Source organism: Epinephelus moara, chromosome 1 (assembly GCF_006386435.1).
Source record: "Epinephelus moara isolate mb chromosome 1, YSFRI_EMoa_1.0, whole genome shotgun sequence".
NCBI classification, from domain to species: domain Eukaryota; kingdom Metazoa; phylum Chordata; class Actinopteri; order Perciformes; family Serranidae; genus Epinephelus; species Epinephelus moara.
The window spans coordinates 11,862,657-11,874,555 of record NC_065506.1 but is presented as its reverse complement, the minus strand read 5'-3'; the positions used below and the strand labels follow the sequence as shown (position 1 = coordinate 11,874,555).

General features: G+C 40.3%; 1 protein-coding gene across 1 annotated transcript in view; it reads right to left on the bottom strand.

Moving 5' to 3' along the window:
- The window catches only part of pdpr (pyruvate dehydrogenase phosphatase regulatory subunit), a 23,261-nt gene extending 11,850 nt beyond the window's left edge, over positions 1 to 11,411 (bottom strand). The window contains exons 1-14 of the mRNA XM_050048739.1: positions 11,265 to 11,411; positions 10,279 to 10,552; positions 9,746 to 9,879; positions 9,123 to 9,204; positions 8,496 to 8,659; positions 8,162 to 8,283; positions 7,757 to 7,874; positions 7,006 to 7,155; positions 5,512 to 5,704; positions 5,129 to 5,253; positions 4,014 to 4,169; positions 3,424 to 3,557; positions 3,053 to 3,201; positions 2,854 to 2,966 (exon numbers count right to left, since the gene is read on the bottom strand). Coding sequence (XP_049904696.1) covers positions 2,854 to 2,966; positions 3,053 to 3,201; positions 3,424 to 3,557; positions 4,014 to 4,169; positions 5,129 to 5,253; positions 5,512 to 5,704; positions 7,006 to 7,155; positions 7,757 to 7,874; positions 8,162 to 8,283; positions 8,496 to 8,659; positions 9,123 to 9,204; positions 9,746 to 9,879; positions 10,279 to 10,541 — 1,903 coding nt within the window. The 5' untranslated portion in view covers positions 10,542 to 10,552; positions 11,265 to 11,411. The remainder of the gene's footprint in view (positions 1 to 2,853; positions 2,967 to 3,052; positions 3,202 to 3,423; positions 3,558 to 4,013; positions 4,170 to 5,128; positions 5,254 to 5,511; positions 5,705 to 7,005; positions 7,156 to 7,756; positions 7,875 to 8,161; positions 8,284 to 8,495; positions 8,660 to 9,122; positions 9,205 to 9,745; positions 9,880 to 10,278; positions 10,553 to 11,264) is intronic.
- Between the last annotated feature and the right edge of the window lie 488 nt (positions 11,412 to 11,899).

The window sequence follows — 11,899 nt, the reverse complement described above, 5'->3', positions numbered from 1 at the left end:
TTTTCCCCCCGTTAAAGGGGTTTTTTTGGAGAGTTTTTCCTTATCTGCTGTGAGGGTCCAAAGGACAGAGGGATGTCGTATGCTGTAAAGCCCTGTGAGGCAAATTGTGATTTGTGATATTGGGCTTTATAAATAAAATTGATTGATTGATTGATTGAAGTGGTCATTAGAGGAATTCCAGCTTTTTGGCACCTCTACGCTGCCCTCATTTTCAGCTCCAAAGGTAGTCGCCTGGTTTGGAGCCAACAGTCTGATCAGCAGCGGACTCAGCTGTAGCTTTATATCATGCTAAACTCTCAGCCTGCCCCCTTTTTTTGCAATCCAGTCAAATGCAACACATTTAATTTAAATACCACTTCTAACTACACTGCTCAAATATTCTGTTTCACTGACAAATACAAAACTAAAGACACTATAATTTCTGACATGGGCACCGTGACATGACTTATTATTACTTATTATTATAAAAATTCACCCTCGTACAGTTGTCATGAAGGAGGAGATTAGCTATAGAGACCAAAACTGTTTTTTGTATCAGGCTGTAAATATGTTTATTTCTGCTATAAAGTTGGGCATTTTAACATGGTCACTTCTGGAGCCAGCCTAAAGTGGTCATTTGAGGAACTCAAGCTTTTTGGCACTTCCATGCTGTCCTCATTTTCAGTGCCAAAGGTTGTGTCTTGTTGTGGAGTCAACAGTACATTCACCAGCAGGGTCCACTGGTGAACAAACTCTAAGCCTGCCCACTTTTTAGCAATCCAATCAAATGTGACGGATTTAATTCAAATACCACTTCTAACTACACGGCTCAAATATTCTGTTTCACTGAAAATCCCAAACTAAAGACAGTCCTGTTTAACTGGGGCTTTAACTGGCTAAATAATAGACTGTAAAAATAATGGTGGTGGACACTGTGACGTCACGCATGAGTTTGTGGCCTCAAATGTTGATGCCTGGAGTTCGGTATTTTGGCTGTTGCCACCTCAAGTTTTGTGACCATATTTGGATGACAGGGTGGAGCTGCAGAGGAACAATGGGTGGATCTGACTGAGAATCCAAGGACATTTGGGTTTTGGCAGACAGCCTGTCACTCAAAATGGCCACCTCCCGTTTTTTTGTACCAGGCTGTAAACATGTTTATTTCTGCCATAAAATTGGGCATTTTAAGATGGGGTCACTTCTGGAGCCAACCTCAAGTGGTTATTTGAGGAACCCCAGCTTTTTGGCATGTCCACACTGTCCTCAGTAGTGAACTCAGCTGTGGCTCTGTATCATGCTAAACTCTAAACACGCCCACTTTTTAGCTGTCCAATTAAATGCAAAGGATTTGATTTAAATTCCTCAGTTTCACTGGGAAATATGACGCTAAAGAAACTACACATAGTTTTCCTTCTCAAAAACATTATAGATCAAAAACCTTACAGCTAGCCTAAATATTTTTTGTTGCAACTTAAAGGGCCTCAATTGTCCTAATAAAAGAATGGCTTGCTTAGATTTACTAGCAAGAAATAAAACTGATTTAGCTATGTTCCAGGAGACACATTTGCGCAGAGATGATGTTAGCAGATTGGAAAACAACCTACTAATCATCCAATGATGGAATCATTTAAGAAATTATCACTAGCTAAAGGACATGTTTCTGCAATCTATAACACTTTGTTGGAACATATACAGACCCCGTTAGCGATAACTAAAATATGGAATAAAGACTGCTCTGAATTTCGTCATACTGGGGTAAAATAATGTGAATATGGAAACTGCTTTGGCATTTCTTTTTTTTGTGCCACTTATGGGCTGATAGTAACTGTAGACACAAAATCATGTTTAAATTGTATGGTGAAGCATTTCTAACTGTAAATAAACCCCGTTTCAATCATAAAAAAGAAAAGCAATAAATTAAACTAAAACTAAAAAAAAAAGAAAAACTGAATTTCATCTATCGTACCTATTTAACACCAAAGCGACATTTTATGATTAATTTAACCACTTCTCCAAACTGTAATTTATGTGATTTGAATCAAATGGGAACCTTTTTACATATCATGTGGGAGTGTCCATCAGCTCGAAATTTTTGGGAACAAATAACAAAACGTCTCTCTGAAACACTTGGTTTAGAGATCGACTGCTCTCCAAAATGTATGCTCTTGAATGATGATTCCAGGCAGAACTTTAACCATATGCAAAGATTGTTGTGGCTGTCATCATGTACTGTTGCTAAAAAGATGTTGGCGGTTAGGTGGCAACCACCAAACACTCTCTCTATGCATCAGTGGACAAGAGGTGTTATCTATGGAGCTCTCTGTTGCTAGAATGAATGGGGCAGGTCAGGTTGTGCTCAAGGCCAGGAAGGAGGCACTCAACGTAGATCTAAGATATAACTCTTTATTCTTTATTCTTTGTTTTTTGTTTTTTCAGGGTTAAGGAGCTATAAAATATGCAGGTGTTTTGTATTGTTGTTGTTTTTTCTTGTATCTGTTACTGGCCTATTTACTACTCATAATGCGAATAATTATTATGAATTTAACAGAAATGGGTTGGAGTTATATTTTCTGTTTTGCTACTTTTGTTTCGTTTATCTATTTCTCTGTTAATGTTCTGTTGTTAATGTGAGAAGATATGTATATTTATCGTATACAATTGACAGACATTATATGTTGATGTACACCTGCTTTCCCTGTGGAAAATAAAAATTTAGAGAATAAGAAACTATACATTCCGTGTCACGGAGACTCTAATGTTGCTGAATACCATGTGGGGTCTACTTTGCAGAGAACTATAAGGCCGTTGCAGCACAACTTTTGGGCATCTGCCAGCAAATGTTGGCATGCTTAAACAATGGTGCTGTGTGCTTACCAGTGTACTTCCAGGTGACATCCTCTAGGTGGAGGTGTGGGTCATTAGGCATGTGTTTCTTTATCCAGGACCAACAGTGGACCTGCTGGTCTGTCGGAGAGATGATGAAGAAGCTGAAGATGGGACAAAAATGTGAGTTATATTATAATGCCTACAGTCAAGTGCATGTCCACAGTATTACTGTCTTGGTGTTATGAACCTGTTCTTGCTGAGGCGGACCACGCTGCAGTCGTTCTCATAGCCTCCCCTCTCATTCAGCATACCGGTGTGGACGATGTGTCCAACAGGAACATCCAGGTCATTGGCACACAGATATTGCAGCAGGTCCAGGGCCTGGTCCCCTGTTGACTGGGACATCAAGACAGACCACAAGGTTCAAATTAAATTACGTCATCCGAGTGGTTGCAGCACTCAACTACAACCACAACTGAAGCTCAGTCATTTAAAAAGACAGTTTTTCATTAGTGGCTCCCAGCTGACCAAAAATTGCATCATCTGCTGCTAAAAAGTCTGAACCCACAAAAAGGAAAGTGCAACAGCAGTTTTCTGGCCGATGTGATCATGACTTACAGTAAGTTCAAACTTGGTGAAGGAGGACATGTCGATGACACAGACAGCCTCTTTGCAGCATTTCACTTCTGCTCCAACAATGTCAAACCAGTCTGGCTTGTAGAAGGTCTTACTCTGGTCCAGAGACAGCAGATCTACACACATACACAGCCAGGCATGCTTTAGACAATTTAGGCAATTGTATACCATGAAAGGATGGAGAATATACAATCAATCCACATCAGGTGATTACACTCATTAAGCTGTGTTAAATTATAGGATAAATCTCTCAATGTCTCACTGAGAAATACTAAATAAAAATTAAACAGCCTTTACACAGATGCAAAAGTTTTTAGTGCTTTAGAGTCGCAATGTCCAACTACAGGAAAATATAGCACAACTTATCAGTGAAATGACCTGCTGCAGTCTTTAACGAAAAGCCTGCATACTTTCAGCTAATCACAAGAGCTGCATTATAAACCATAGCTAGTTTAAGGAATCCGTTTTTATAAAAGTGATTCTCAGTCATGTGACATCTGCATCCTCAGGTCTACAAGGAGTCACTGACGAATACTACACTAAAAAGCCTGTTCCTGGCGAGTACTCTGTACCTTTTCCTGGGGGAACAAAGTATTTGGGCCTTTCGAAACCATGTTTCTCCATCCAGCGAGCTCCCTGGGTGTCCAGACGATCATACAGAGGGCTGGTCCGCAGTTGACGCCCAGTCTGAAAGTCCCACCGAGGAACCTTTAGTTCATACAGCAGGGCTGGACACAAACACACGCAGACACATCAGAAGCACAAACCTAATCATACCAAGGCAAAACAATTTCAGCAATTTCAGCGACCACTTATGCGCATGCATCCCTCCCATTGCCACGCCCCCTTTTAGCCAGTTGACATAAACAGAAACACACACCTTCACAAACTCACACACACACGCACACACGCACGCATGCACGCACATACACGTACACACAAGTTTTAGGTTCCTAGGGTGAAAACAGTTGCCACCAAAGGATGGGGAGCTTTTTGTGGACTGACCAACCCACCCTGGGTTCAAACCAGGAACCCTCTTGCCGTGAGGCAACAATGCTAACCAGTGCACCACCGTGCTGCCAAGTTGTAACTTATCAGGTGTTAACTGTGCTGGAGGTGCTGCTCGTCTTGAGAGAACAGTTCAATCAATAATCAATATGTAATTTTTTATAACCTTGGCCACTGTATGTTGTTGTTAACCAGCCTGTCACAACAGAAATATAGGCCATGGTTGCTTGTATGTCTCTTTAATTAAAATACAGGTTTAAATGATTTCTAGTATCATACTTAGGTTGAAAGGCTTTTTAGTTGCTGCAACCATTCCCCTTTTCAATGCTGGCCATAAAGAGAGTTTTCACAAATCCACAATCCTCTTTTCATGCTAAATGCATTCCAAAGTTCAACATAAAGAAATATGAGGCTTCTACAGTGTGAGCTGGCTAAATTTGGCAGGTTGAGAAGTTGAGAACAAAATTCCTCAGGCAGTGTGTCCTCGCTGAACTGCTGTGAAAAGAAAACAATGAGAGGATTTTGTACTGAAGAGATTATAACTTTGGAAGATACACACTTGTTTTGTCTGACCAAGACATATTATCTCCAGCTGAATTCACAGTGCCTTGGAATCTTTCTTGGAATGCCAGTATTGTTTTAAGAAATATATAAACTGTAACAAGAGTTCACTACTCACGCATGACCTCCATTACTCTGTGTCGCAAGAAAGTTCGGCTGCTCTGCAGGTTGCCAAAGCGTTTGATGTCTAGCGGCCAGACATTGACTGTGGGGTAGCCATAGGTCATCCATTCTGCCAGGTACCTGGATGCCAAAGCACAAAACATGCCATTTGTGCTTCACTGTAATGCAGTCAAAACATATCCAGACCACGGAGCTGATTTTACTAATTCAAGGCTGAATTATTTTCTGAGTAAAATATATTTTAGTCACCCTCCTAAATAATGTATTCAGGTGAGAATGAAGTGCAGTCTAGATTTCAAAACCATTTGCTAATCTCTGTCCTTATAAACACTGTAAGCTATCCTCGAGCAAAGCAAATACACAAATACCCATGCTTACTTGCCAGCTCCTCCAGCAAAGGACAGGCCAGAGGAGTTCATCCCTGCCAGCACGTAGTAGCCTGAGACACCTGGCGTCTCTCCCATCAGGCAGCGCATATCAGGGGTGAAGGACTCTGGACAGTTGACCAGCTGATGGATCTCAGCTGATTCAAGATTCGGCATTCTCCTCAGCAAGGCACTGAGCATTGGCTCTGGAGGTAGAAGACAATAAGGTTTGTACACAATTTCTATTAAAATTATGTCTAAAAATATAGCATTTTCAAATCAGTAATGCTTTAAAATTATGTGATAAAGACAAAGGTTGACCTGAAGCTATGCCAGCTGTATTATCAGTATCAGTATTTCTTAACATTTAAAGCCACATTTCCAATAAACCCACTTGCTTCCTGCTCCTTCTCCTCCTGCCCCTCTGTATTGTTTCACCCATTACTGAAAAACAGAAGTGAACAACCACTCTAGTTGGCTACTATGACTATTACAAAGACTCAAAAAGCTAAAGAACCAGCTATGCAGCAGTAACTGCACCTTTTCACATGTTGTGCTATAAACAGTCCAGCAGGTTTCTCAACATGAAAGCTGAAACAGTGGGTCCAATGTGGCGGAGTGTAAATATGCATTGCTTGCAAAAACCAAAAGATGTGCTGGACTTGTATGTAGTCACTTATTGACAACAATATGTTACACATACATTAACATCTGTATGTGTAACTTTCCTGTTTTTAATTGCAGACTTGCGACCCAACATGATTAAAGAGCAAACTCTGGAGACTTTACTGTTCATACCTTCAAGTATTACAATAACACTTCGTAGCAGAAGGTGCACTGGTGTTCAATTCCATATATTTCATTCACATATATTCATGAGAGACACTGTTTTTTCAAGTAGTACTTTTAAAATTCAATATGCAAATGTTAGGTAATGTGCAAAATAACAATGATTTCAACTACAGAACGCCTGGTGACAGCTTAGCTTGACTCTGCCCTGCTCCACTTCAAGGCTGGCTGGTGATATACTGCTGTCTTTACGACAACCAGTCAGGCTGCATTAGGAATCTCAGATTACCGGCATAAGGCCAAGGCCAAAAGACAGGTGTGTGTGTGTGTGTGTGTGTGTGTGTGTGTGTGTTTATATGTGTGAGGTGTACCTTTAACTGACATTGCTTACTGTTTAAATAACAGTATGAAATAAACAATTCAAAAGTCTGTATAAAAGATACTTAAACTGAAACAGGTATTTTTTCCTTAATCACTGAAGGACACTTTAAACAAAAATGCATAATAACACACTGAACACTTTGACTGGAACCTTGCCAAAAAATAAATCCAAAATTTGATGGAAAGAAATCTGGGGTGATCAGTACAGGAATTATATTGGACTAAACAGGGCCAAAAACAAAAAACAAATAATGCCCCGGACTGCCAGTGCATGCATATTTTTTGAACAATCTTCCTCGAAACCTATCTTCCTCCCTCCCATCCCTCCCTCCATTACCGAAGTGGTCCCAGTCCTCCTGCATGTTCTGGATCTCCAGCTGGTTGCGTCCCTCAGTGAAGATGGGTTTGGGGTTCTTCTCAAAGCCCCCTGATAGAATGCCTCCCTGCCATGGTCGTGCATATATCCTGCCGTCCATATCGATCACCACTGGACACAAGACACAGGCTCAGTGATATCACCTCCAACAGGCTAGATTATTTCACACTAAGAAAGACATTCAATTCAAAAAAATAATCAATGAGCACATCCTCTATCCTCTCTCTCCTGAACACACACAGTCACTCAACCTGGAGAGTCACGAGAATCAAAGGAAATTACGTATTATGGTGTATTTCAAGACATTTCCCTGCTCTACTCTATAAATGCATTTCACATTATTAGCACTGACATACGCTCCACTGTAATGATGGTGAGGTACTTATTAAATTGAGGTGTTGGCTAAAAATATTTGGTGCAAATCATAACGGCATACAGTCACAGAGCAGATTTTCACCTTATATCACTGGGTGTTAACTGGGAACTTCATCTTTAAAGAGAAAAATGGAGGACAGGCAGGGGGACGCTTGTTGCAGTAATACACTGTGCAATGAGTTACTAGATCCATCAATTTGCAAAATAACAAATCAAAATGTGGTGGTTCCTCTCTATAACAGAAATCATATTTAGCGGGCAAAACTGTCATCCACTAGCAACTGTGCCTGCTGGAAAAAAAAACAGTTAAATTTCCCATGTGTTCAATATGTGAGACCTGGCGTGCTGGGTGGAAGTGGCTCCTGGAGAGGTTTGGTGAGGAGGTAGAAGTGTTCACAGCCATGAAGAGGAACCGACACCTTCGTCTCACTAGCCTGGCCCAGCTCATAAGCCCACTAGAGCAGAGACAGATAGAACAAACATGTCTATCTGCTGCTCTGAACACAGGTATATTGTGCCCCAGATTTGAAACACTACAATCTGTCCTGTAAATCTATTGGTTTAGTCATACTGTATTTATCAATTAGCATAATGTGGTTGAGAATCAGACCAAGATCTATGCCAAACTAGGGCAGAAATGAAGAATAAATCCCTAAATGCTTACAGAGCTTTGATCAAAGTTGGGACTGGGATTTCTTGGTACTCCCCCATTTGTATCCCACAATCCCACACTGAAGTTTACCTGTCCAGCACAGTTGACGAAATATTCACACTCAATGGAGCCACGATCAGTCTCAACTGCCATCACTTGACCCTTCTCTACCAGAACCTGCTGGACAGTGGTTCGATCCAGGATCTGAACCCCTGTATAGGATGAGAAAGATAAGGAGATGTAGGAGGAGGGAAAGAGAAGAAAAGGAAGGAGGGTGGAAAGAGGAGATGCCAGGAGAATCAAAGGGAGAAACAGTAAAAAGGTTAGAATCAGAGGTAGAAAATAAATACTGCTTGTGTCACATTTTGTTTTAATTATCCCTTAGTGCTCCATCACAGGCAAGTTGTCAGCTTGAGTCTCTTACCATGCCCAGCAGCAGCCACGGCCAGGGCATGGTTAACATCAGGTGGAGACACCACAGCATCTGCAGGAAGGTGGAGTGCCCCCACCAGATCATGGATGTTAACAAGAGGGTGGAGTTTAGCCACCTCTTTTGGCTTAATGATGTTACAGCTGATCCCCATTACCCTGAGAATAAAGTGAAAAAGATAAAGATCAAAGCCTAATGCTAATACAGATTTTATATTTAAGAGATGTGGGCGTTGTAACATTAGCATATTCAATATCGCAGGGGGAAAAAACATCGCTTTTTGATGTGAAAGCAGTGCTCAGCTCAAGTAGAGGCTGTTGATACTGGAGCTGAGTGTAGGTATGATTTTGTACCAGCAATAAAACTGTACAGTCAAAGAATAAAAGTAATCTTGCAGCATTGTGCCTCCACCAGGCAAAATAGTTATGTCCTTGGGGGCCAAGTCAGAGTCCAGACCTCAATTAAATCAAGAATTGAAAGACTTCAGCAGTTTTGTCAAGAAATATAAGAAAAGTTTCTGTGTCCCCATGTGCAAAGCTGCCTCATCCACAATGATTCAAAGCAGTAGATGCTGCCAAAGGTACCTCTACTAAATACTGACTTGAGTTTTTAGGGTCTTACTTTAGTCGGGATGCCAGGCGCTTCAGAGAGAGGAAGCGATCCTGATTTTGGGCCAGACACAAAGACCCTGTCTTCACATACCCTGAAACACACAAATAAACACACCAAACCACATATTATGCAACTCAGCAGGTCTCAAACTGCTCAAGGCTCTTGCTCACTCAAATACTCTAATTCTACTTCTAAAAAAGTTAGGCCAAAATAACAGTAAAACTCATAAACTGTAGGGGTGTATTATTTTAGCTTTGCAAGTGTTATGGAGAGGCACATCAACTAGGAAATGGCTGGTAGTGCATGCCACATGCAAATGTTTCAGCTGCGTTTTTGTAAAAATGAGTGCACTGAAATCAAATGCAATTTTCTAAAAATGCATTATTTGTTTGCTTCACTGTCTGAGAAAAGCAAGATGCACTACACACCTCAATATCACCTAGAGAGACAAAAGTATAGATAATAAGTAGTTAAACAAGATAAAGAACAGGTGGTCATACATAATTGGAATATGTTTATGGTAATTTATTAGCAGGATAATAATACTTATAATAGAGTATACCATTTTTTTCATGATTAGCATAAGGAGACGTTAAATATGAGTAAAAGCTAAACATGTCAAAGTGGCTGACCTGTTTTGACCCCAGTCTCCTCCTCCAGCTGCTGGTAAAGACCATTAGAGTAGTTTGCCATTTTACACTCAATGGAAATAGGCTTTGCCACACTGACAATGCCAGCACACAGTCTGGTCGTTCCTGCCCCAAGTCTGCCAACAGGATAAAAGGACAGGCAATACAGCATTAGCAGAACAATATCCAACAACATCTGGCAGTATGGAATATTTTGTCCACACAAGCTTGTTTATTTTAATTTCGTGTGCTTTATTTTGTGACTGTATTTTTTATGTGCATTGTTATCTTTTGTATGTATCCTACTTTTGGACGTATAGTTTCTTTTTGAGGGCTTAAAGAATAGAGTATGGATGATTTACAATACATTTAAAAGGAGACATCCACCTATATGGCGATTGTTTGGTCTATTTATCCTTTAAAATAAATGATAAACATAGGAATGTAAGACATTGAAAGATATTATAATAATAGTCTGGACATGCAACTGACCCACCACTAAAACTAACGAATGAAATTACAGACACTTATCTCACCTGCCCTGTTCCAGCAGCACTATATCAGTCCAGCCCAATTTGGCCAGGTGGAAGGCTACTGATGTTCCCACAATACCTCCTCCACAGATCACCACACGGGCCTGACTGGGCAGTGGGAGCGGCTGAGAGTCTCCACTGACAGCCATACAGTGCGGGGAGGTCCAGAGTCCCCTGCCGGCCAATCTGTACCCCGTCTGAGGAGGCAGCAGCCTGGGGAGCAGCACAGGGGACAGAGCCCTGGAGCTCCGCACACAGCTGCACATAGCTGTGCCGTCTGCAATCACAAAGACACACATAAACGCACAGCCTCACATAGCGCTTAATGTCTTCAAGGATTCAAGGTTACCATAAGGCAGGTTACACTGTCAACACTGCAATCGTCACAATGCAATCTCTAAAAGGTTTTATTAAGACCTAAGTTAATGCTGTTTTTTATTTGGTTGTAGCTTTTTGGAGACTGCGATTAAGTTGTTGTTGTTGTTGTTGTTTAATGTTAGATCAACTAACGCAGGTTGACATTAAATACAGTACTCGACACTTTGCAACGAAGGCAGGGCCTCAGAAGCCAGCAAGGTTAACTTACCACACAAAAGTCCTTCCACTGTCACTATTTTATTACAGTCTAATGTTAACTTAGCTCGAATCATGTAACGTTAAGTTATCCATTTGGCAGCATATTTAGCTTTAGCTTTCAGTACGTCAGTGTCTCTATACATCATCCTGAACTTTATCTTACAGGTAAAGAGCCTCTGCTGACTTGTACATGTGTAGAGTTTTGAAAAATCTTCCTGTCACTGTGTGTTTTTTGAGCTCCCATGGTTAAAGTTAGTGTAAGTGGCACTGGTAGCTAGCGTACATAGCTTAGGCTACCGAAAAGCTAGCTAACAGTTAATGTTGATATTACCACAAGCTAGCTAAACGTCAACCGTCTTCAGAAAGTTTCCCACTGGCACTACCTTCATTGTGTAAAACGTCATAAATCTCACCGAATCAGTCAAGTCCAGACGTTGTGGTATGGTAAAGTTAGAGAGCACTACCAGTAACTGACTGACATGACAGAAAGTCTTGTTTGGGTGCAGCAGTCAGTACCGCCGTGCTCTCCGTTATGCTAACTTCAATCACTAGTAGCACTTCCGGTCTAAACATTCAAAATAAAATCCTGTCCGTCTAAGCGTCTAACCGTCTTTAAACAACAACTATAAAAAATGGTGTGATTTTTTTTAAAGTTTTTTTGTTTGTTTGTTTGGCTAGATTTACAGTAATATATGTGAACTGTGTCATATTTATTTTTCTTGTTAAAAATAAATCTAAATATTAAATGTTAAATCAAATATTGAATCTAAATATTAAATCTAAATGTCAAACATCGAATCTAAATCTTACATGGTTTATGTAAAAAAAAAAAAAAAAAAGGTAAAACCATAGGGTAAAACTAAATATTTGGCTAATATGCAAATTCCCTCTTCCGGTAGGCGGAAGTACCAAAGTAAAAGCTTGATGAAGTGCTTAGATTTATATTTAACAGTGGCATTATATTAGATATATCTTTAGATACATATATATATATATATATATATATATATACATAGTCCTTTAGTATATAGTATCCCAATCAAAGTCA